Genomic DNA, 24,519 nt, shown 5'->3' on the forward strand with positions numbered 1-24,519 from the left:
TCCCCTGGCAACATGGTAACATTGAACATTGTAACATTGTAGCATAGAACATGGTAACATGGTAACATAGACAGGTAACATGGCAACATGCTAACATAGAACATGGCAACATGGTAACATTGAACATGGTAACATGGTAACATAGAACATGGTGACATGGTAATATAGAACATGGCAACATGGTAACATAGAGCATGGTAACATAGAACATTACAACATGGTAACATTGAACATGGTAAAATGGTAACATAGAGCATGGTAACATTGCAACATAGAACATGGTAACATGGCAACATGGTAACATGACAACATGGTAACAAGGTAACATAGAACATGGTAACATAGAACATGGCAACATAGAACATGGTAACATAGAACATGGTAGCATAGAACATGGCAACATGGTAACATAGAACATGGTAACATGGTAACATAGAACATGGTAACATAGAACATTGTAACATGGTAACATTGAACATGGTAAAATGTTAACATAGAGCATGGTAACATTGCAACATGGTAACAAGGTAACATAGAACATGGTAACATAGAACATGGTAGCATAGAACATGGTAACATAGAACATGGTAACATTGAACATGGTAACATAGAACATGGTAACATTGTAATATAGAACATGGCAACATTGTAACATTGAACATGGTAACATAGAACATTGTAACATGGTAACATTGAACATGGTAAAATGGTAACATAGAACATGGCAACATGGTAACAATGTAACATAGGACATGGTAACATAGAACATGGTAACATAGAGCATGGTAACATTGCAACATGGTAACTTGGTAATATGGCAACATGGTAACATTGAACATTGTAACATTGTAGCATAGAACATGGTAACATAGAACATGGTAACATGGCAACATGCTAACATAGAACATGGCAACATGGTAACATTGAACATGGTAACATGGTAACATAGAACATGGTGACATGGTAATATAGAACATGGCAACATGGTAACATGGTAACATAGAGCATGGTAACTTGGTAACATAGAACATGACAACATGGTTACATTGAACATGGTAAAATGGTAACATAGAGCATGGTAACATTGCAACATGGTAACATGGTAACATAGAACATGGTAACATGGCAACATGGTAACATGACAACATGGTAACAAGGTAACATAGAACATGGTAACATAGAACATGGCAACATAGAACATGGTAACATAGAACATGGTAGCATAGAACATGGCAACATGGTAACATAGAACATGGTAACATGGTAACATAGAACATGGTAACATAGAACATGGTAACATAGAATGTGGTAACATGGTATATGGTAGCATGGCAACATGGTAACATTAAACATGGTAAAATGTTAACATAGAGCATGGTAACATTGCAACATGGTAACTTGGTAACAAGGTAACATAGAACATGGTAACATAGAACATGGTAGCATAGAACATGGTAACATAGAATATTTTAACATAGACCAAGGTGACATGGTAACATAGAACATGGTAACATGGTAACATAGAACATGGTAACATATAACATGGTAGCATAGAACATGGTAACATAGATCATGGTAACATAGAACATGGTAACATGGCAGCATATGATGTTATTTCATATATCTGTCGTACATGTGTACTAGTAGTTTGCGGCCAGGTTTTGGGCACGCTCTCGCCATAACGTAAACTGCATATCGTAATGAAGTTATTTTTAGAATTCTAACACGGCGATTGCATTAAGAACTAGTGTATCTATCATTTCCTATACAACATGTATTTTCTAGTAACGTTTATGAATAGTTATTTGGTCAGAATAGTTGAGTGTCATAAAAATATCCTCACATTCTGGGAAAAAGGTGCTACGTTAGCACAATGTATAACCACTGATTTCAGCTCTAAATATGCACATTTTCGAACAAAACATAAGTGTATGTATAACCTGATGTTATAGGACTGTCATCTGATGAAGGTTTATGATGGTTAGTGAAAATTAATATATTTTGCTGGTTTATTCGCTATCGCTAACGTGCCTATTGCTATCGCTAACGTGCCTTGATGAATGAATGCGGTAGTGTGGTAGGCTATTGTAGTAAGCTAATATAATGCTATATTGTGTTTTCGCTGTAAAACACTTAAAAAATCGGAAATATTGGCTGGATTCACAAGATGTTTGTCTTTAATTTGCTGTACACCATCGGTTTTTCAGAAATGTTTTATGATGAGTATTTAGATATTTGACGTTGGTGTCTGTAATTACTCTGGCTGCTTCGGTGCTATTTCTGACGGTAGCTGTGATGGTAGCTGCAATGTAAAACTGATTTATACCTCAAATATGCACATTTTTCGAACAAAACATAGATTTATTGTATAACATGTTATAAGACTGTCATCTGATGAAGTTGTTTCTTGGTTAGTTTGGTTGGTTCTTGGTTAGTTAGGTTGGCTTTGTGCATGCTACCTGTGCTGTGAAAAAATGTCTGTCCTTTTTTGTATTTGGTGGTGAGCTAACATAAATATATGTGGTGTTTTCGCTGTAAAACATTTTAAAAATCGGACATGTTGACTGGATTCACAAGATGTGTATCTTTCATTTGCTGTATTGTACTTGTTAATGTGTGAAAGTTAAATATTTCTCAAAAATATTTTTGGAATTTCGCGCTCTGCCTTTTCAGTGGAATGTGGGATGAGTTCTACTAGCGGAACCCCGGTGCCAGACAGGTTTTAAACAAACTAAAACAAAACAATAAACGACGAACGTGAAGCTAATGAAAACTAGTGCTGACACAAACACTACACATAGACAATCACCCACAAACCCCAACAGAAAACGGGCTACCTAAATATGGTTCCCAATCAGAGACAATGAATGACAGCTGCCTCTGATTGAGAACAATATCAGGCCAAACGAGAAAACCCCACATAGAAACAGACAACATAGATAATACCCACCCAACTCACGTCCTGACCAACTAAATAAAGACTAAACAAAGGAAATAAGGTCAGAAATGTGACACCATCCCACTTGTTGTATACCAAGAGGCAGGACCCTGTATTGTAGAATGTAGCTGTACCGGTTGTCATGCACTTGAAGAGCTGGATAGTTTTGACTGTCCTATAAACTGTTGACTGAAGTAAGTCTAATGAATAAGGGGGATCGGGTGCTGCTGAAGAGTAGCTTTCTCCCCTCAAAGAGGAGAACTAAAGATCTCGTTCATTCATTTTGTGGAAAAAAATTACAGATTGTATATACATATATATATATATATATTTTAGACATATATTTCTCTCTAAGCACCCCTACTTCCCATGGCTTTGCCAATGACGCTGTTTACCCAAAGGATGTTTTTTCACCATTCCATTCCATGCTAAATTCTCTGGAAAACTTTCTTATTAGATCCACTGTTTAATACCTGGCAAAGCATTTTATCCCGATCATACACCCATTTTCATTATGTTGCATCGTAAAAGTCAGGCTTTAGACATCTCTCTCAGGCATACACAGTCTCAAAGCACAATAGGATAAAGGCATGCAGTTATGTATTTCATCATGAATGTGGGGCGGCAGGGTGGGGCGGCAGGGTAGCCTAGTGGTTAGAGCGTTGGTCTAGTAACTGAAAGGTTGCAAGTTCAAATCCCCGAGCTGACAAGGTACAAATCTGTCGTTCTGCCCCAGAACAAGGCAGTTAACCCACTGTTCCTAGGCCGTCATTGTAAATAAGAATTTGTTCTTAACTGACTTGTCCAATTTGTAAGTCGCTCTGGATAAGAACGTCTGCTAAATGATGTAAATGAATTCCTTATAATATTCTTTACTTAAACTTAATGTGAAAAAGAATACTCTAATTGTTGGCTAGGATGAAGTCATTACGAATCTAAGGCACCACCAGCTGTGAATTACAAGAGGAGGTTTACTGTCACATTAATGGCCTACCCTAACCCTATCCAATTGAAGTTGGATTTGTGTGCAATCAGTGTCTGCCATTTAATCATTGTAAAAATGTAAAACACCACCTATTAATGAGGTATTTTAAGAAACTATTTTAACAAACCCCTGGAAGTTCAGTGCAGAGTTGATCTTAAGTGTACCAGTACCAGTTCTCAGACAGAGTTGACCTGAAGGGTACAGTACCAGTTCTCAGACAGAGTTGACCTGAAGGGTACAGTACCAGTTCTCAGACAGAGTTGACCTGAAGGGTACAGTACCAGTTCTCAGACAGAGTTGACCTGAAGGGTACAGTACCAGTTCTCAGACAGAGTTGACCTGAAGGGTACAGTACCAGTTCTCAGACAGAGTTGACCTGAAGGGTACAGTACCAGTTCTCAGACAGAGTTGACCTGAAGGGTACAGTACCAGTTCTCAGACAGAGTTGACCTGAAGGGTTCAGTACCAGTTCTCAGACAGAGTTGACCTGAAGGGTACTGTACCAGTTCTCAGACAGAGTTGACCTGAAGGGTACTGTACCAGTTCTCAGACAGAGTTGACCTGAAGGGTTCAGTACCAGTTCTCAGACAGAGTTGACCTGCAGGGTTCAGTACCAGTTCTCAGACAGAGTTGACCTGCAGGGTTCAGTACCAGTTCTCAGACAGAGTTGACCTGAAGGGTACAGTACCAGTTCTCAGACAGAGTTGACCTGAAGGGTTCAGTACCAGTTCTCAGACAGAGTTGACCTGAAGGGTACTGTACCAGTTCTCAGACAGAGTTGACCTGAAGGGTACTGTACCAGTTCTCAGACAGAGTTGACCTGAAGGGTACAGTACCAGTTCTCAGACAGAGTTGACCTGAAGGGTACAGTACCAGTTCTCAGACAGAGTTGACCTGAAGGGTACTGTACCAGTTCTCAGACAGAGTTGACCTGAAGGGTACTGTACCAGTTCTCAGACAGAGTTGACCTGAAGGGTACAGTACCAGTTCTCTGACAGAGTTGACCTGAAGGGTACAGTACCAGTTCTCAGACAGAGTTGACCTGAAGGGTTCAGTACCAGTTCTCAGACAGAGTTGACCTGAAGGGTTCAGTACCAGTTCTCAGACAGAGTTGACCTGAAGGGTACTGTACCAGTTCTCAGACAGAGTTGACCTGAAGGGTTCAGTACCAGTTCTCAGACAGAGTTGACCTGCAGGGTTCAGTACCAGTTCTCAGACAGAGTTGACCTGAAGGGTACTGTACCAGTTCTCAGACAGAGTTGACCTGAAGGGTACAGTACCAGTTCTCAGACAGAGTTGACCTGAAGGGTACTGTACCAGTTCTCAGACAGAGTTGACCTGAAGGGTCCAGTACCAGTTCTCAGACAGAGTTGACCTGAAGGGTACAGTACCAGTTCTCAGACAGAGTTGACCTGAAGGGTACTGTACCAGTTCTCCGACAGAGTTGACCTGAAGGGTTCAGTACCAGTTCTCAGACAGAGTTGACCTGAAGGGTACAGTACCAGTTCTCAGACAGAGTTGACCTGAAGGGTACAGTACCAGTTCTCAGACAGAGTTGACCTGAAGGGTTCAGTACCAATTCTCAGACAGAGTTGACCTGAAGGGTACTGTACCAGTTCTCAGACAGAGTTGACCTGAAGGGTTCAATACCAGTTCTCAGACAGAGTTGACCTGAAGGGTTCAATACCAGTTCTCTGACAGAGTTGACCTGAAGGGTTCAGTACCAGTTCTCAGACAGAGTTGACCTGAAGGGTTCAGTACCAGTTCTCAGACAGAGTTGACCTGAAGGGTACTGTACCAGTTCTCAGACAGAGTTGACCTGAAGGGTACTGTACCAGTTCTCAGACAGAGTTGACCTGAAGGGTACAGTACCAGTTCTCAGACAGAGTTGACCTGAAGGGTACAGTACCAGTTCTCAGACAGAGTTGACCTGAAGGGTACAGTACCAGTTCTCAGACAGAGTTGACCTGATGGGTTCAATACCAGTTCTCAGACAGAGTTGACCTGAAGGGTACTGTACCAGTTCTCAGACAGAGTTGACCTGAAGGGTACAGTACCAGTTCTCAGACAGAGTTTACCTGAAGGGTACAGTACCAGTTCTCAGACAGAGTTGACCTGACGGGTACAGTACCAGTTCTCAGACAGAGTTGACCTGAAGGGTACTGTACCAGTTCTCAGACAGAGTTGACCTGAAGGGTTCAGTACCAGTTCTCTGACAGAGTTGACCTGAAGGGTACTGTACCAGTTCTCAGACAGAGTTGACCTGAAGGGTACAGTACCAGTTCTCAGACAGAGTTGACCTGAAGGGTACAGTACCAGTTCTCAGACAGAGTTGACCTGAAGGGTACAGTACCAGTTCTCAGACAGAGTTGACCTGAAGGGTACTGTACCAGTTCTCAGACAGAGTTGACCTGAAGGGTTCAATACCAGTTCTCAGACAGAGTTGACCTGAAGGGTTCAATACCAGTTCTCTGACAGAGTTGACCTGAAGGGTTCAGTACCAGTTCTCAGACAGAGTTGACCTGAAGGGTTCAGTACCAGTTCTCAGACAGAGTTGACCTGAAGGGTACAGTACCAGTTCTCTGACAGAGTTGACCTGAAGGGTACTGTACCAGTTCTCAGACAGAGTTGACCTGAAGGGTACTGTACCAGTTCTCAGACAGAGTTGACCTGAAGGGTTCAATACCAGTTCTCTGACAGAATTGACCTGATGGGTACAGTACCAGTTCTCAGACAGAGTTGACCTGAAGGGTACAGTACCAGTTCTCCGACAGAGTTGACCTGAAGGGTACAGTACCAGTTCTCTGACAGAGTTGACCTGAAGGGTTCAGTACCAGTTCTCAGACAGAGTTGACCTGAAGGGTACTGTACCAGTTCTCAGACAGAGTTGACCTGAAGGGTACTGTACCAGTTCTCAGACAGAGTTGACCTGAAGGGTACAGTACCAGTTCTCAGACAGAGTTGACCTGAAGGGTACAGTACCAGTTCTCAGACAGAGTTGACCTGAAGGGTACTGTACCAGTTCTCAGACAGAGTTGACCTGAAGGGTACTGTACCAGTTCTCAGACAGAGTTGACCTGAAGGGTACAGTACCAGTTCTCTGACAGAGTTGACCTGAAGGGTACAGTACCAGTTCTCAGACAGAGTTGACCTGAAGGGTTCAGTACCAGTTCTCAGACAGAGTTGACCTGAAGGGTTCAGTACCAGTTCTCAGACAGAGTTGACCTGAAGGGTACTGTACCAGTTCTCAGACAGAGTTGACCTGAAGGGTTCAGTACCAGTTCTCAGACAGAGTTGACCTGCAGGGTTCAGTACCAGTTCTCAGACAGAGTTGACCTGAAGGGTACTGTACCAGTTCTCAGACAGAGTTGACCTGAAGGGTACAGTACCAGTTCTCAGACAGAGTTGACCTGAAGGGTACTGTACCAGTTCTCAGACAGAGTTGACCTGAAGGGTCCAGTACCAGTTCTCAGACAGAGTTGACCTGAAGGGTACAGTACCAGTTCTCAGACAGAGTTGACCTGAAGGGTACTGTACCAGTTCTCCGACAGAGTTGACCTGAAGGGTTCAGTACCAGTTCTCAGACAGAGTTGACCTGAAGGGTACAGTACCAGTTCTCAGACAGAGTTGACCTGAAGGGTACAGTACCAGTTCTCAGACAGAGTTGACCTGAAGGGTTCAGTACCAATTCTCAGACAGAGTTGACCTGAAGGGTACTGTACCAGTTCTCAGACAGAGTTGACCTGAAGGGTTCAGTACCAGTTCTCAGACAAAGTTGACCTGAAGGGTACAGTACCAGTTCTCAGACAGAGTTGACCTGAAGGGTACTGTACCAGTTCTCAGACAGAGTTGACCTGAAGGGTTCAATACCAGTTCTCAGACAGAGTTGACCTGAAGGGTTCAATACCAGTTCTCTGACAGAGTTGACCTGAAGGGTTCAGTACCAGTTCTCAGACAGAGTTGACCTGAAGGGTTCAGTACCAGTTCTCAGACAGAGTTGACCTGAAGGGTACTGTACCAGTTCTCAGACAGAGTTGACCTGAAGGGTACTGTACCAGTTCTCAGACAGAGTTGACCTGAAGGGTACAGTACCAGTTCTCAGACAGAGTTGACCTGAAGGGTACAGTACCAGTTCTCAGACAGAGTTGACCTGAAGGGTACAGTACCAGTTCTCAGACAGAGTTGACCTGATGGGTTCAATACCAGTTCTCAGACAGAGTTGACCTGAAGGGTACTGTACCAGTTCTCAGACAGAGTTGACCTGAAGGGTACAGTACCAGTTCTCAGACAGAGTTTACCTGAAGGGTACAGTACCAGTTCTCAGACAGAGTTGACCTGACGGGTACAGTACCAGTTCTCAGACAGAGTTGACCTGAAGGGTACTGTACCAGTTCTCAGACAGAGTTGACCTGAAGGGTACTGTACCAGTTCTCTGACAGAGTTGACCTGAAGGGTACAGTACCAGTTCTCAGACAGAGTTGACCTGAAGGGTACAGTACCAGTTATCTGACAGAGTTGACCTGAAGGGTACAGTACCAGTTCTCAGACAGAGTTGACCTGAAGGGTACAGTACCAGTTCTCAGACAGAGTTGACCTGAAGGGTACTGTACCAGTTCTCAGACAGAGTTGACCTGAAGGGTTCAATACCAGTTCTCAGACAGAGTTGACCTGAAGGGTTCAATACCAGTTCTCTGACAGAGTTGACCTGAAGGGTTCAGTACCAGTTCTCAGACAGAGTTGACCTGAAGGGTTCAGTACCAGTTCTCAGACAGAGTTGACCTGAAGGGTACAGTACCAGTTCTCTGACAGAGTTGACCTGAAGGGTACTGTACCAGTTCTCAGACAGAGTTGACCTGAAGGGTACTGTACCAGTTCTCAGACAGAGTTGACCTGAAGGGTTCAATACCAGTTCTCTGACAGAATTGACCTGATGGGTACAGTACCAGTTCTCAGACAGAGTTGACCTGAAGGGTACAGTACCAGTTCTCCGACAGAGTTGACCTGAAGGGTACAGTACCAGTTCTCTGACAGAGTTGACCTGAAGGGTACAGTACCAGTTCTCAGACAGAGTTGACCTGATGGGTTCAGTACCAGTTCTCGGACAGAGTTGACCTGAAGGGTACAGTACCAGTTCTCTGACAGAGTTGACCTGAAGGGTACAGTACCAGTTCTCTGACAGAGTTGACCTGAAGGGTACAGTACCAGTTCTCAGACAGAGTTGACCTGAAGGGTTCAGTACCAGTTCTCTGACAGAGTTGACCTGAAGGGTACTGTACCAGTTCTCAGACAGAGTTGACCTGAAGGGTTCAATACCAGTTCTCTGACAGAGTTGACCTGAAGGGTACTGTACCAGTTCTCAGACAGAGTTGACCTGAAGGGTACAGTACCAGTTCTCTGACAGAGTTGACCTGAAGGGTACAGTACCAGTTCTCTGACAGAGTTGACCTGAAGGGTACTGTACCAGTTCTCAGACAGAGTTGACCTGAGGGGTACTGTACCAGTTCTCAGACAGAGTTGACCTGAAGGGTACTGTACCAGTTCTCAGACAGAGTTGACCTGAAGGATACTGTACCAGTTCTCAGACAGAGTTGACCTGAAGGGTTCAGTACCAGTTCTCAGACAGAGTTGACCTGAAGGGTACAGTACCAGTTCTCAGACAGAGTTGACCTGAAGGGTACAGTACCAGTTCTCTGACAGAGTTGACCTGAAGGGTACAGTACCAGTTCTCAGACAGAGTTGACCTGAAGGGTACAGTACCAGTTCTCAGACAGAGTTGACCTGAAGGGTACAGTACCAGTTCTCAGACAGAGTTGACCTGAAGGGTACTGTACCAGTTCTCAGACAGAGTTGACCTGAAGGGTACAGTACCAGTTCTCAGACAGAGTTGACCTGAAGGGTACTGTACCAGTTCTCAGACAGAGTTGACCTGAAGGGTACAGTACCAGTTCTCAGACAGAGTTGACCTGAAGGGTACTGTACCAGTTCTCAGACAGAGTTGACCTGAAGGGTACAGTACCAGTTCTCAGACAGAGTTGACCTGAAGGGTACTGTACCAGTTCTCAGACAGAGTTGACCTGAAGGGTTCAGTACCAGTTCTCAGACAGAGTTGACCTGAAGGGTACAGTACCAGTTCTCAGACAGAGTTGACCTGAAGGGTACTGTACCAGTTCTCAGACAGAGTTGACCTGAAGGGTACAGTACCAGTTCTCAGACAGAGTTGACCTGAAGGGTACTGTACCAGTTCTCAGACAGAGTTGACCTGAAGGGTTCAGTACCAGTTCTCAGACAGAGTTGACCTGAAGGGTACAGTACCAGTTCTCAGACAGAGTTGACCTGAAGGGTACTGTACCAGTTCTCAGACAGAGCTGACCTGAAGGGTACAGTACCAGTTCTCAGACAGAGTTGACCTGAAGGGTACAGTACCAGTTCTCAGACAGAGTTGACCTGAAGGGTACAGTACCAGTTCTCAGACAGAGTTGACCTGAAGGGTACTGTACCAGTTCTCAGACAGAGTTGACCTGAAGGGTTCAGTACCAGTTCTCAGACAGAGTTGACCTGAAGGGTACAGTACCAGTTCTCAGACAGAGTTGACCTGAAGGGTACTGTACCAGTTCTCAGACAGAGTTGACCTGAAGGGTTCAGTACCAGTTCTCAGACAGAGTTGACCTGAAGGGTACAGTACCAGTTCTCAGACAGAGTTGACCTGAAGGGTACTGTACCAGTTCTCAGACAGAGTTGACCTGAAGGGTACAGTACCAGTTCTCAGACAGAGTTGACCTGAAGGGTACAGTACCAGTTCTCTGACAGAGTTGACCTGAAGGGTACAGTACCAGTTCTCAGACAGAGTTGACCTGAAGGGTACAGTACCAGTTCTCAGACAGAGTTGACCTGAAGGGTACAGTACCAGTTCTCTGACAGAGTTGACCTGAAGGGTACAGTACCAGTTCTCAGACAGAGTTGACCTGAAGGGTTCAGTACCAGTTCTCAGACAGAGTTGACCTGAAGGGTACAGTACCAGTTCTCAGACAGAGTTGACCTGATGGGTTCAGTACCAGTTCTCAGACAGAGTTGATCTGATGGGTTCAGTACCAGTTCTCAGACAGAGTTGACCTGAAGGGCCATTAATATCAGTTTGGTCTGTGAGCGCCTCTGCCAACGCTTCTCTGGCCAATCAGAATGTGTGGCGCGCTACTACCGTATCTGTTTGAGACATGGGATCAAATACTATTCATCTCAGTTACTTTCACATACATTCAAAGTAAGTATTCAGATATATTGTATTCGAAAAGACAAGTAATTGAATACTGTAATGTATTTGGATATACTCAAATACACTCCCATGCATTTAACCCAGGTATTTGGAAATACCATTTTATATACTAAGTACTTAAAAATACTCTCAAATACAATTTGGTAGACTATTTCGTTTTTACAAATAACAAATTCAAATATGCAAATAAAAGTACTTGTTTTGGGCTGTGCATTTGGAAATACTCAAAAACACATACAAAATGATTTTAAGTACAGTTACTCCAACCCCATTCAATGCATGGAATGTATGTGGGTGGGGCTACAGTTGAAGTCGGAAGTTTACATACACTTAGGTTGGAGTCATTAAAACCCGTTTTTCAACCACTCCACAAATTTCTTGTTAACAAACTAGAGTTTTGGCAAGTCAGTTAGGACATCTACTTCGTGCATGACACAATACATTTTTCCAACAATTGTTTACAGATAGATTATTTCACTTATAATTTACTGTATCACAATTCCAGTGGAGTAGAAGTTAACATACACTAAGTTGACTGCCTTTAAACAGCTTGGAAAATTCCAGAAAATTATGTCATGGCTTTAGAAGCTTCTGACAGGCAATTTGACATAATTTGAGTCAATTGGAGGTGAACCTGTGGATGTATTTCAAGGCCTACCTTCAAACTCAATGTCTCTTTGATTGACATCATGGGAAAATCAAAAGAAATCAGCCAGACTCCAGAAAACAAATGTAGACCTCCACAAGTCTGGTTCATCCTTGGGAGGAATTTCCAAACGCCTGAAGGTACCACGTTCATCTGTACAATAGTACGCAAGTATTAACACCATGGGACCGCGCAGCCATCATACCGCTCAGGAATAAGACGAGTTTGTCTCCTAGAGATGAACGTACTTTGGTGCGAAAAGTGCAAATCAATCCCAGAACAACAGCAAAGGACCTTGTGAAGATGCTGGAGGAAGCAGGTACAAAAGTATCTATATCCACAGTAAAACGAGTCCTATATTGACGTAACCTGAAAGGCCGCTCAGCAAGGAAGAAGCCACTGCTCCAAAACCGCCATAAAAAAGCCAGACTACGGTTTGCAACTGCACATGGGGACAAAGATCACACTTTTTGGAGAAATGTCCTCTGGTCTGATGAAACACAAATAGAACTGTTTGGCTATAATGACCAGCGTTATGTTTAGAGGAAAAAGGGAGAGGCTTGCAAGCCGAAAAACACCATCCCAACCGTGAACCACAGGGCTGGCTGCATCATGTTGTGGGGTTGCTTTGCTGCAGGAGGGACTGGTTCACTTCACAAAATAGATGTCATCATGAGGACGGAAAATGATGTGGATATATTGAAGCAACATCTCAAGACATCAGTCAGGAAGTTAAAGCTTGGTCGCAAATGGGTCTTCCAAATGGACAATGACCCCAAGCACACTTCCAAAGTTGTGGCAAAATGGCTTAAGGATGACAAAGTCAAGGTATTGGAGTGGCCATCACAAAGCCCTGACCTCAAACCTATAGAACATTTGTTGGCAAAACTGAAAAAGCGTGTGCGAGCAAGGAGGCCTCCAAACCTGACTCAGTTACACCAGCTCTGTCAGGAGGAATGGGCCAAAACTCACCCAACTTATTATGGGAAGCTTGTGGAAAGCTACCCGAAACGTTTGACCCAAGTTAAACAATTTAAAGGCAATGCTACCAAATACTAATTGAGTGTATGTAAACTTCTGACCCATTGGGAATGTGATGAAAGAAGTAAAAGCTGAAATAAATAATTATCTCTACTATTATTCTGACATTTCACATTCTTAAAATAAAGTGGTGATGCTAACTGACCTAAAACAGGGAATTTTTACTAGGATTAAATGTCAGGAATTGTGAAAAACTGAGTTTAAGTGTATTTGGCTAAGGTAAACTTCCGACTTCAACTGTACCTGTTTGAGCGCATGCTACGGGTGGGTGTTGTTATGGTGACCAGTGAGCTGAGATAAGGTGGAGCTTTACCTAGCAAAGACTTATAGATGACCTGGAGCCAGTGGGTAGGGCGACGAATACGTAGCGAGGGCCAGCCGACGAGAGCATACAGGTCGCAGTGGTGGGTAGTATATGGGGCTTTGGTGACAAAACGGATGGCACTGTCATAGACTGCATCCAGTTTGCTGAGTAGAGTGTTGGAGGCAAATTTTGTAAATTACATCGCCAAAGTCGAGGATCGGTAGGATAGTCAGTTTTACGAGGGTATGTTTGGAAGCGTGAGTGAAGGAGGCTTTGTTGTGAAATAGGAAGCCGATTCTAGATTTAATTTTGGATTGGAGATGCTTAGTATGAGTCTGGAAGGAGAGTTCACAGTCTAGCCAGACACCTAGGTATTTGTAGTTGTCCACAATTTCTAAGTCAGAACCGTCCAGAGTAGTGATGCTAGTTGGGCGGGCAGGTGCGGGCAGCGATCGGTTGAAGAGCATGCATTTAGTTTTACTAGCGTTTAAGAGCAGTTGGAGGCCACTGAAGGAGTGTTGTATGGTATTGAAGCTCGTTTGGAGGTTTGTTAACACAGTGTCCAAAGAAGGGCCAGAATGGTGTCGTCTGCGTAGAGGTGGATCAGAGATTCACCAGCATCAAGATCGACATTATTGATATATACAGAGAAAAGAGTCGGCCCGAGAATTGAACCCTGTGGTACAACCATAGAGACTGCCAGAGGTCTGGACAACAGGTCCTCCGATTTGACACACTGAACTCTAGCTGAGAAGTAGTTGGTGATCCAGGCGAGGCAGTCATTTGAGAAACTAAGGCTGTTGAGTCTGCCGATAAGAATACGGTGATTGACAGTTTCGAAAGCCTTGGCCAGGTCGATGAAGTCGGCTGCACAGTACTGTCTTTTATCGATAGCGGTTATGATATCGTTTAGTACCTTGAGCGGGGCTGAGGTGCACCCATGACCAGCTCGGAAACCGGTTTGCACAGCGGAGAAGGTGCGGTGGGATTCGAAATGATCAGTGAGCTGTTTGTTAACTTAGCTTTCGAAGACTCTGTAACAGTTTGGCGCTAGAGTGTCTCCCCATTTGAAGAGGGGGATGACCGCGGCAGCTTTCCAATCTTTAGGGATCTCGCACGACACAAAAGAGAGGTTGAACAGACTAATAATAGGGGTTTCAACAATGGCTGTGGATAATCTTAGTAAGAGAGGGTCCAGATTGTTTAGCCCAGCTGATTTGTACGGGTCCAGGTTTTGCAGCTCTTTCAGAACATTGGCTATCTGGATTTGGGTGAAGGAGAACCTGGGTAGGCTTGGCAAGTATCTGTGGGGGGTGCGGAGCTGTTGGCCGGGGTTGGGGTAGCCAGGAGGAAAGCATGGCCGATACGTAAAGCTCTGACGAAGGCCGTGAGGCCGATATGTAAAGCTCTTTTTTCTCAAATACCAGATACTCAAAAACATTTGAACCCAGGTTGGATCTGTTTTATACAACGTGGTTAATTTTAGTTACGTCTGTGATCGGAAGCTAACGACGAAGCACTATCTGATGGGGAAATTATGAGTTGTAATATCTGCCAACCAAAAACAGCTGCTTGAGAAGGTGTAAAAACATGCACAGGCCTATTAATTGATACTACAACACAGTCTGTTCTGTCCTGTTGAACCGTGGTCCTGGCTCGGTGGCTTGCAGTGCTGGAATGCTGCGTCACACTGTTGCAGGTCATTTCTTTTCAATGGTACCTATTCTGGTGTTTACGCCATGTCGCCATGACGCCCTCCCTCCCTCACCCGGAAAACCTTCTTCCCCTCCTTCACACCTTCATTCCCGAAGTATACAACAATGTCTCCTCTCCAAAACAGCATTGATGCATACACCATATATCCCTCCCACACAAGAAAAGCCTTCTTCGTCTCCTCCACCCTTCTCCCTTCACTTCCCAACCTATACGATACAGTATTTACTGTCTTTAAGAAAAGCATCAACGTAAACGGCATCTCCGCCATCTCTGGTAGAAATCCATTTTTGTTGTTGCTGAAATACGATGGTCAGAGCTTACCCATGACGTTGCACAACGATTTAAGTCAATAAATCTTTTCATTTAGTGAAAGTGTGATATATTTAGGCTTGAAGTGACAAGTCCGAACTGCCCACTTAATGCAAATCTGTTTTAATGCGGTGCATTTTCCTATGATATGACATACAATTAATTCATTCATTTATATATATTCTTTAAACATGACAAAACATACACATACAAACAACAGGATACAGATGCACACAAACAACAATGACATCACACCTGGCCAGACCCACCTGCTCATACCCCCATCTCCAGCGCCCGCATCACTCTCACAGGCATGGCCTCAAACAGCACCATTTTGTCTTTCTCTGTCACCCACGCACTTTCAACATTTAAATGAGAAAGCATTTGACCTTCACATTGTGTTAACGATGGAGGATTGGTTGATTTCCAGTTCAGTAGACATTTCTTCAAGATGATTAACGAGAAAACCATCGTGCGACCCATCGTGTATCTCACTGGACTTCATTATGCCATGTCTTGAAATATGCAGATAGATTAAAAGTACATTTAGATTGTAATACTTCTGACAGACAACTTTCTAACTCCACCCATAATTTTGGGACTTTATAGCATTCCCAGAAGGCATGGATTATTGAGTCATTGATAGTTTTACACTTGACTCATGACTCTGCCATTGTGCTGTAAAATGTGTGAATTTTTTCTCTTGTATAATAAATTCTATGCATTATCTTATACTGGATTAATTGTACATTTTCATTAACTGTAATTTTGTTAGTTATATTCCAACATTCCCTCCATCTTGTGCCAATATCAGTTATTTTTAAGTCTTGGTTCCAATAGTTAATCTTTTTTTCTAAGATATTGTCAGTTGGATTAGGCTCTCTGCAAGGTTTTGTACAGTGCATTCGGAAAGTATTCAGACCCCTTGAAAAATATCCCACATCATGATGCTGCCACCACCAAGCTTCACCGTATGTGCCAGGTTTCCTTAAGACATGACGCTTGGCATTCAGGCCAAAGATTTTCAATCTTGGTTTCATAAGACCAGAGAATCTTGTGTCTCGTGGTCTTAGAGTCTTTAGGTGCTTTTTGGCAAACTCCAAGCTGGCTGTCGTCTTCCTTTTTACTGAGGAGTGTCTTCCATAAAGGCCTGATTAGTGGAGTGCTGCAGAGATGGTTGTCATTCTGGAAGGTTCTCCCATCTCCACAGAGGAACTCTGGAACTCTGTCAGAGTGACCATCGGGTTCTTGGTCACCTCCCTGACCAAGGCCCTTCTCGAATGTTTTAACAATGTCTAATACTTTTTTTGGAGTGATCTCTGTTTTTAATGATTCCTCTTTGTCTGCTGATAGTTGTTTCAGGGTTGTTGAGTATAAGAAGGATGTAACAACAGATAACATTAGCTAGCTAGATAAGTTTAGCAAGATAGCTAGCTAGATAAGTTTAGCATGCTAGCTAGCTAGATAAGGTTAGCATGCTAGCTTGCTAGATAAGGTTAACATGTTAGCTAGCTAGATCAGGTTAGCATGCTACTTAGCTACATAAGGTTAGCTTGCTAGCTAGCGATATAAGGTTTAATGATAGCTAGCTAGCTATATAAGGTTAGCATGCTAGCTAGCTACACTTACCGTTGTCAGTACCCTATTTGTTGATATTTATCAACTCCACATGGAAATTCCCACACCTAATGCGTGAGTATGTATAATTAGCCTTCGTCATTTTTCTGAGGTGGAACCTAAAGGTGCATTTCAAAATAGTGTCGGCAACTTCCTCTTGGGGGGGTTCCTTTAAGCAATTTAATACTATAGAGGCTTCCCAATAACAGCATTGATGCAGCTCACAAAGAGCTTTTCCAGGAACTGGGGAGACTTGATGAGGTTAAACAGTCAAGATGTATTTAGAATGCATGGAAGTTGAGTGGGCTGTAAGAATAGGCTGGTTTCCAAAGAGCTCTCTGGGGATTGGGGATCGCCGGTCATGAAGACGTGCAATCCACATTTATGTTGTGTAAGCTGGCTTTCTGGGGCTTCGCCAGGTGTTTTCTTGGGTGTTGAATGAGGCGTGTTCCCCCTTTTACAATATAAACTGCTCTGAGCCCAATTGAAAAGTGCTAGCGATGTGAATGCTCCCAAATAGAGAGTGTTCTGTCCCTGTCAGTCCCTGGCCCCATCTGATCCTGTTGGTAGCTCTCCACTACGCTGGCTGTGCCATGAACTCACTTGCCCTACCGTTTCTCTGGACATTTGTCATTGCTGCTTCCTATCGTGTCCCCATGTACTTAAACATTGATGTCTCAAATGCAAACGTATGCCCTGAATTAATTTTAATGTAATCCCATCCGCAATATGTACTGTTTCCTTTTTCAGTCGTTCAAAACACAAACATTATGATTGACTTCCAGCCTATAACCTAATGTTCAACGACAAAAGAGTTCTTATAACCTTAACGTTCAACGACAACAGAGAGTTCTGGAGGAAAATACGAAGCCTGCTCACGATGCGTTACGTTTAGTGGTCAGGGTTGTGAGAATAGGTTGGCTTCCATACGACCCCTAGGCCTTCTCAGACTGCATTTTTTCAATTTAACTAGGCAAGTCACCTCTTTAGGATCGGACCCTTTTTAAAAATGTTTGCCTAAAATGACATACCCAAATCTAAGTTCCCAGTTCACAAATGTGCACTCTCCTCAAACAATAGCATGGTATTCTTTCACTGTAATTGCTACTGTAAATTGGACAGTGCAAGCTTTCTGCCAATATCAGATATGTCTATGTCCTGGGAAATGTTCTTGTCACTTACAACCTCATGCTATTTGCATTAGCCTACGTTAGCTCAACCGTCCTGAGGGAGACCCACTGATCCTGTAGAGGTTAAGAAGAAATTCTTATTTACAATGACGGCCTACACCTGCCAAATCCAGACGACGCTGGAACAATTGTGCGCCGCCCTATGGGACTCCCAATCACAGCCGGTTGTGATACAGCCAGGAATCTAACCAGGGTGTCTGTAGTGATGCCTCTAGAACTGAGATGCAGAGCCTTAGACCGCTGCGCCACTCGGGAGCCCATTGTACTTAGCCACGGGCTATCTTAGCCCCAGGCAAGACTGGCCTTGGGCTAGCTTAGCCTGTGTTCACACAAGCATTAACCCTAGGCTAAGGCCCTTAGCCCTGGGCTAAGGCTTAACACCTCTATTCCAATGCCCTGGGCTTAACGGACAGACCCAGAGAATGCTGTGAATGAACGAGACATCAACATTTCCGACCCAGTCGAAATCACGCAGCGATATTATTAATCTCATCATGGATATATCCAATTATAAAACTGGTTGTTTGGATCCTGGATGCTGATTGGACGAGCAGCGTTCCAAGCCGTTCCTGTATTGGCCGTCACAGGCACGCTATGCCTGCTAACAGTTCCGTCTGACAAATATCTCCACGCCTCCATCAGAATATATGTTGCTGTCCCAATCATCCCTTGTATTGAACTCAGCACATTATTTCCCCTGGCTTCTAGCCTAGCGTTTGGTTTGGTACAAGCGGGGTTAATATAAACCTCACTGTCTGCCTGTCGCTCTCTGTACCATACGTAGAGAGTGAGCGGTGCCCAGACCAGCTGGAGCTAGGTGAAATCATGTATCAACATCATTATCATGGATACATCCAAGTAAATATCAATAGGAAAAAAGCTCAACCGAACGAAAATGCAGCTAGTGTACTGTCATTCCAGGTGCCAGGTTTGAAGTGACTGAGTTAGCTGAAATTGGATAGCTAGCTTGAAAGTGACAAGAATGTTATCCATAGCAACCATTTTGTTTAGAATTGTTGACCAGCTCTTTTGCATTGCAACTATGCAAATATAATTAACACTGGGTCACGTCTGTAGCGACATGACCGAAAGAACTAACAACCAGATTTTTGTCAGGACTATATCTTCTGGTGGTGAATGAAATTGTATGAATTTACTTATCAAAATAATGTTTTAATGAATATATCTAATTGATTTTGAATTTAATATTATGGTATCCGTTTTAATATGTTGGTAACCGCTATCTCGTCGGGCCGAACAACGTCATTTATGATACAGCACTGCCTCTTTAATTAAATGCCAATAGAAAAGCTATGAAAACAGATGAAGACAGAGCAGCTGTAGAGGTAGTAGCTTTAGTTGGCTAAGAAAAGCAAGAAGACGTTAGCCAGCCTGCATAGCAACACATCAAAAAAAAAAAATATGTGGTGATATTTGTGGTGGTATTTGATTAACGTTGATTAACGTTTATTTAATAAAATGTATAGATTTCAGCAAACAAAGAAAGGCACGCAACTGCAGAGAACGAACATAGGTACAAGTTGGTCGTTTCATAGTTCAACTTTTTTGTAAGTATTGACCTTTGGTGAATGGATGTAGTCGGAGCTAGATTCCACAACGTCTGGTCTAGGCTCCACACCGTTGTAGTGGAGTTTAGTCCGCTACATCAAAGCATACGTATCAGTGAATCACTGTGACATATGAAATACGCATGATAGCGAAATGTAGAGTTCATTGACGTGTTTATTTTTTGACATGCGAAAACCCAAATGTTGTTTCATACATTTGAACTATACGTCATAACAGCGTCATAATATTGTTGTGAAGATAACAAAGCAAATGTCATAAGCCATCACGATGACAAGGAGTGATACACTTCACTGATGTTATCTAGTCACAGAGGAAACAGCCGACAGTTACATAAGCTAAACCACATCATGTTTCTCCCTCTCTAAAACACTGACATTATAGAACACCAAAGGGCGGAACTTGACTTTCATTCTTCTGAAGGATATAATTATTGCACATTTACAGACCAAGGTCAAACGTTCTCCTGTTTTCATAGAAACCAGTGTCAATCTTAAAGCAATAGGTGATAAGAGATAGCGAACTATATTTTGAACCTTCAGAGCTGTCTAAAAAAGGGGTTATATAGATGTTGAATGTAGGTTAATGGTTCTCTCCCCTCTCTTCCCAAGGCCAGTGCTCCCACCCCCTCCACTACACCTCCACCCCCACCCTCCCTTCACCCACTCTACTCTTCCCCAACCAGCTTAACTTTACTCCTCCAGCCCAGCCCCCCCCACTCCCCCTCCCCCTCTGCCAGTATTATGTAACATTATGTACACTATGTAACCTAGGAGATGTTTAACAGACCGGCTGACAGTTGCTCCACCAGATAACAGACACTATTTACTTTTCCTGGAAGTGTCATCTTGTCATGGTCGGGCCGGTGTGCAGGGTTGGAGTGGTTTTGTTGAACTGCCACTATATGCAGTGCATATCTATATGTGGTAACATGGCCCAGGGCATAAGGCTCATATGCCTGGGGGGATTGGGTCCATGTTCCTTTTACAGAAGTACAGTATGCAGAATATATTTTGTATAGATATGTAAGGCAGAACATGTTGACATAGATTCACTAACACACATGCATACGCACACACAAGCCCCCTATACTTCTTGTCCTGTCAGGCTATCTACCGACCCCCAAAAGGCTATTTGTCAGCCTGGAGAGAATAACATGGTACTGAATTTATTTATCCTTTATTTAACTACGCAAAACAGTTAAGAACAAATTCTTATTTACAATGACAGCTTACCCCAGCTTAACCTGGGACAATTGTGCACCACACTATGGAACTCCCAATCACAGCCATATGTGATGCGGTCTGGATTTGAACCAGGTACTGCAGTGACACTTCTTGCACTGAGCTGTGGTGTCTTAGACCATTGCGCAACTTGGGAGCCATACAGTGCATTCTGAAAGTATTCAGACCCCTTCACTTTTTCCACATTTTGTTACGTTATTACCTTATTCTAAAATTGATTTTTAAAAAAAATAACGTTTTCCTCATCAATCTACACACAATACCCCATAATAACAAAGTGAAAAAACAGGTTTTTAGAAATGTTAGCAAATGTATACATTTTTTTTAACAGAAATACCTTATTTGCATAAGTACAGTGCAAAATAATTCACCCCTCTTGGCGTTTTTCCTATTTTGTTGCATTACACCTGTAATTTGATGGATGTATATTTATATTTCATGTAATGGACATACACAAAATAGTCCAAATGTCATTATCTCCCTTTTCCCTTCTTCTTTAACTAACACGCTGTAGCATTGGTAGTAACCAGAGAGCCCAGTGACTGCTAGAGAGCACTGGTAGTAACCAGAGAGCCCAGTGACTGCTAGGGAGCACTGGTAGTAACCAGAGAGTCCAGTGACTGCTAGAGAGCACTGGTAGTAACCATAGAACCCAGTGACTGCTAGGGAGCACTGGTAGTAACCAGAGAGCCCAGTGACTGCTAGAGAGCACTGGTAGTAACCAGAGAGCCCAGTCACTGCTAGAGAGCACTGGTAGTAACCAGAGAGTCCAGTGACTGCTAGAGAGCACTGGTAGTAACCAGAGAGCCCAGTGACTGCTAGAGAGCACTGGTAGTAACCAGAGAGCCCAGTGACTGCTAGAGAGCACTGGTAGTAACCAGAGAGCCCAGTGACTGCTAGGGAGCACTGGTAGTAACCAGAGAGTCCAGTGACTGCTAGAGAGCACTGGTAGTAACCAGAGAGCCCATTGACTGCTAGGGAGCACTGGTAGTAACCAGAGAGCCCAGTGACTGCTAGAGAGCACTGGTAGTAAACAGAGAGCCCAGTGACTGCTAGAGAGCACTGGTAGTAACCAGAGAGCCCAGTGACTGCTAGGGAGCACTGGTAGTAACCAGAGAGCCCAGTGACTGCTAGAGAGCACTGGTAGTAACCAGAGAGCCCAGTGACTGCTCGAGAGCACTGGTAGTAACCAGAGAGTCCAGTGACTGCTAGAGAGCACTGGTAGTAACCAGAGAGCCCAGTGACTGCTAGAGAGCACTGGTAGTAACCAGAGAGTCCAGTGACTGCTAGAGAGTACTGGTAGTAACCAGAGAGCCCACTGACTGCTGGGGAGCACTGGTAGTAACCAGAGAGACCAGTGACTGCTAGAGAGCACTGGTAGTAGCCAGGGGGCCCAGTGACTGCTAGAGAACACTGGTAGTAACCAGAGAGCCCAGTGACTGCTAGGGAGCACTGCTCTCCTTGTTTCCATGGTCTGTGAGAGAGTGGTAATACAGCAAGATATGTGGATATTAGAACATTATCAGGGTGAACCAAAGTTCAGCATTAAAACTGAATAATCCAATTTCTAGGCCTGGGACAGATGGCCCAGAATAAATAATCATAGGGCCCACAGAGCAGCGTCCATGCACGGGACTGACAGGGACAGCAGCATGGATCAGACCTGGTGAAAATACTGTTTGAAATCCTTCAAATACTTTCAGCGTTTGCTCTAGCCTGCCTGGAGTGCCAGATGGGCGGGGTTTGCCGTTTTGGGACAAATCTATTGGTCCATTTAGCCAGGCAAGCTTAATCAAGCACAGATTAAGAATTTGAAGTAATTTCAAATACACTGAAAAAAATGGAAATGCAACATGCAACATTTTCAATTTTTTTAACGAGTTACACTTCATATATGGAAATCAGTCATTTTAAATACATTCTTTATGCCCTAATCTATGGATTTCACATGACTGGGAATACAGATATGCATCTATTGGTCACAGATACCTTAAAACTTCTTTGGGATAGGGGGCAGTATTTTGACGTCCGGATGAAAAGCGTGCCCAAAGTAAACTGCCTGTTACTCAGGCCCAGAAGCTAGGATATGCATATAACTGGTAGATTTGGATACAAAACACTCTAAAGTTTCTAAAACTGTTATAATAATGTCTGTGAGTATAACAGAACTGATATGGCAGGTGAAACCCTGAGGACAAACCACCCCCCCCAAAACCACTCTTTTCAATGGCTAGCACTTTAATTATAAGGCCAAGTCTTCCCAGATTGCAGTTCCTAGGGCTTCCACTAGATATCAACAGTTTTTAGAAAGAGTTTCAGGCTGGTTTTATGAAAAATGACCCAGAAATTGTAGTTTTTCTAGGTGGCTCCCATTTTGGCTATAGTGTTTCCAAGCGCGTGGAAGAGAACGCGTTTTTTGGTATTTTTCTCCGGTAAAGACAATAACGATTCTCCTTCCTAAATTGTATCATTTATTTGCGTATTAGGATACCTAAAGTTTGATTATAAACGTTGTTTGTCTTGTTTGGAAAAGTTTATTATTAACGTTTGGGATTCATTTTCTTGCATTTGGATGGAGGGAAACTGGTTTGATTATTGACTGAAGCGCGCCAGCTAAATTGAGTTTTTATGTATATAAAGAAGGACATTATCGAACAAAAGGACCATTTGTGATGTAACTGGGACCTTTTGGAGTGCCAACAGAAGAAGATCATCAAAGGTAAGGCATTTTTTATATCGCTATTTCTGACTTTCGTGTCGCACCTGCCTGGTTGAAATATGTTTTTCATGTGTTTGTATGTGGGGCGCTGTCCTCAGATAATCGCATGGTTTGCTTTCGCCGTACAGCCTTTTTGAAATCTGACACGGCGGCTGGATTAACAAGAAGTTAAGCTTTATTTGATGTATTACACTTGTGATTTTATGAAAGGTAAATATTTATTTGAATTTGGCGCTCTGCAATTTCACCGGATGTTGTCGAGGTGTCCCACTAGCGGCACGCCTTTCCCAAACAGGTTTAAAACAAGGAAGGGGTGTAGATCAGAAAACCAGTCAGTATCTGGTGTGACCTCCATTTGCCTCATGCAGCGCAACACATCTACTTCACATAAAGTGGATGAGTCTGTTGAATGTTATCTGTAACACTCCTCTTCAGTGGCTTCGTGAAGTTAATATATATTGGCTGGAACTGGAACACGCTGTTGTACACGTCGATCCAGAGCATCCCAAACATTGGTGACATGGGTGACATGTCTGGTGAGTATGCAAGCCATGGAAGAACTGGGACATTTTCAGCTTCCAGAAATTGTGTACATATCCTTGCGAAATGGGACGGTGCATTCACATGCTGAAACATGAAGTGATGGAGGTGGATGAACAATTAGCCTCAGGATTTCTTCACAGTATCTCTGTCCACATTCAAATTGCCATCAATAAAATGCAATTGTATTCTTTGTCCGTAGTTTATGCCTGCCCATACCATAACCTGACCGCCACCATGGGGCACTCTGTTCATAGCATTGACATCAGCAAACCGCTCTCCCACACGATGCCATACACACTGTCTGCCATCTTCCCAGTAAAGTTGATACCGGGATTAATCCGTGAAGAGAACACTTCCCCAGCATGCCACTGGCCATCGAGGTGAGCATTTACCCCCATCAGTTGTGTTGT

General features: G+C 43.4%; 1 protein-coding gene across 1 annotated transcript in view; it reads right to left on the reverse strand.

Annotated features, from left to right (window-relative positions):
• Positions 1–22,474, reverse strand: part of LOC120023000 (thyrotropin receptor-like) — a 65,796-nt gene extending 43,322 nt beyond the window's left edge. Inside the window, exons 1-2 of the mRNA XM_038966952.1 lie at positions 22,461–22,474; positions 21,353–22,321 (exon numbers count right to left, since the gene is read on the reverse strand). Of these exons, the coding sequence (XP_038822880.1) occupies positions 21,353–22,321; positions 22,461–22,474 (983 nt within the window). The remainder of the gene's footprint in view (positions 1–21,352; positions 22,322–22,460) is intronic.
• Positions 22,475–24,519: the final 2,045 nt, after the last annotated feature.

The sequence above is a fragment of the Salvelinus namaycush genome, chromosome 28, assembly GCF_016432855.1.
Source record: "Salvelinus namaycush isolate Seneca chromosome 28, SaNama_1.0, whole genome shotgun sequence".
Taxonomy (NCBI): Eukaryota; Metazoa; Chordata; class Actinopteri; order Salmoniformes; family Salmonidae; genus Salvelinus; species Salvelinus namaycush.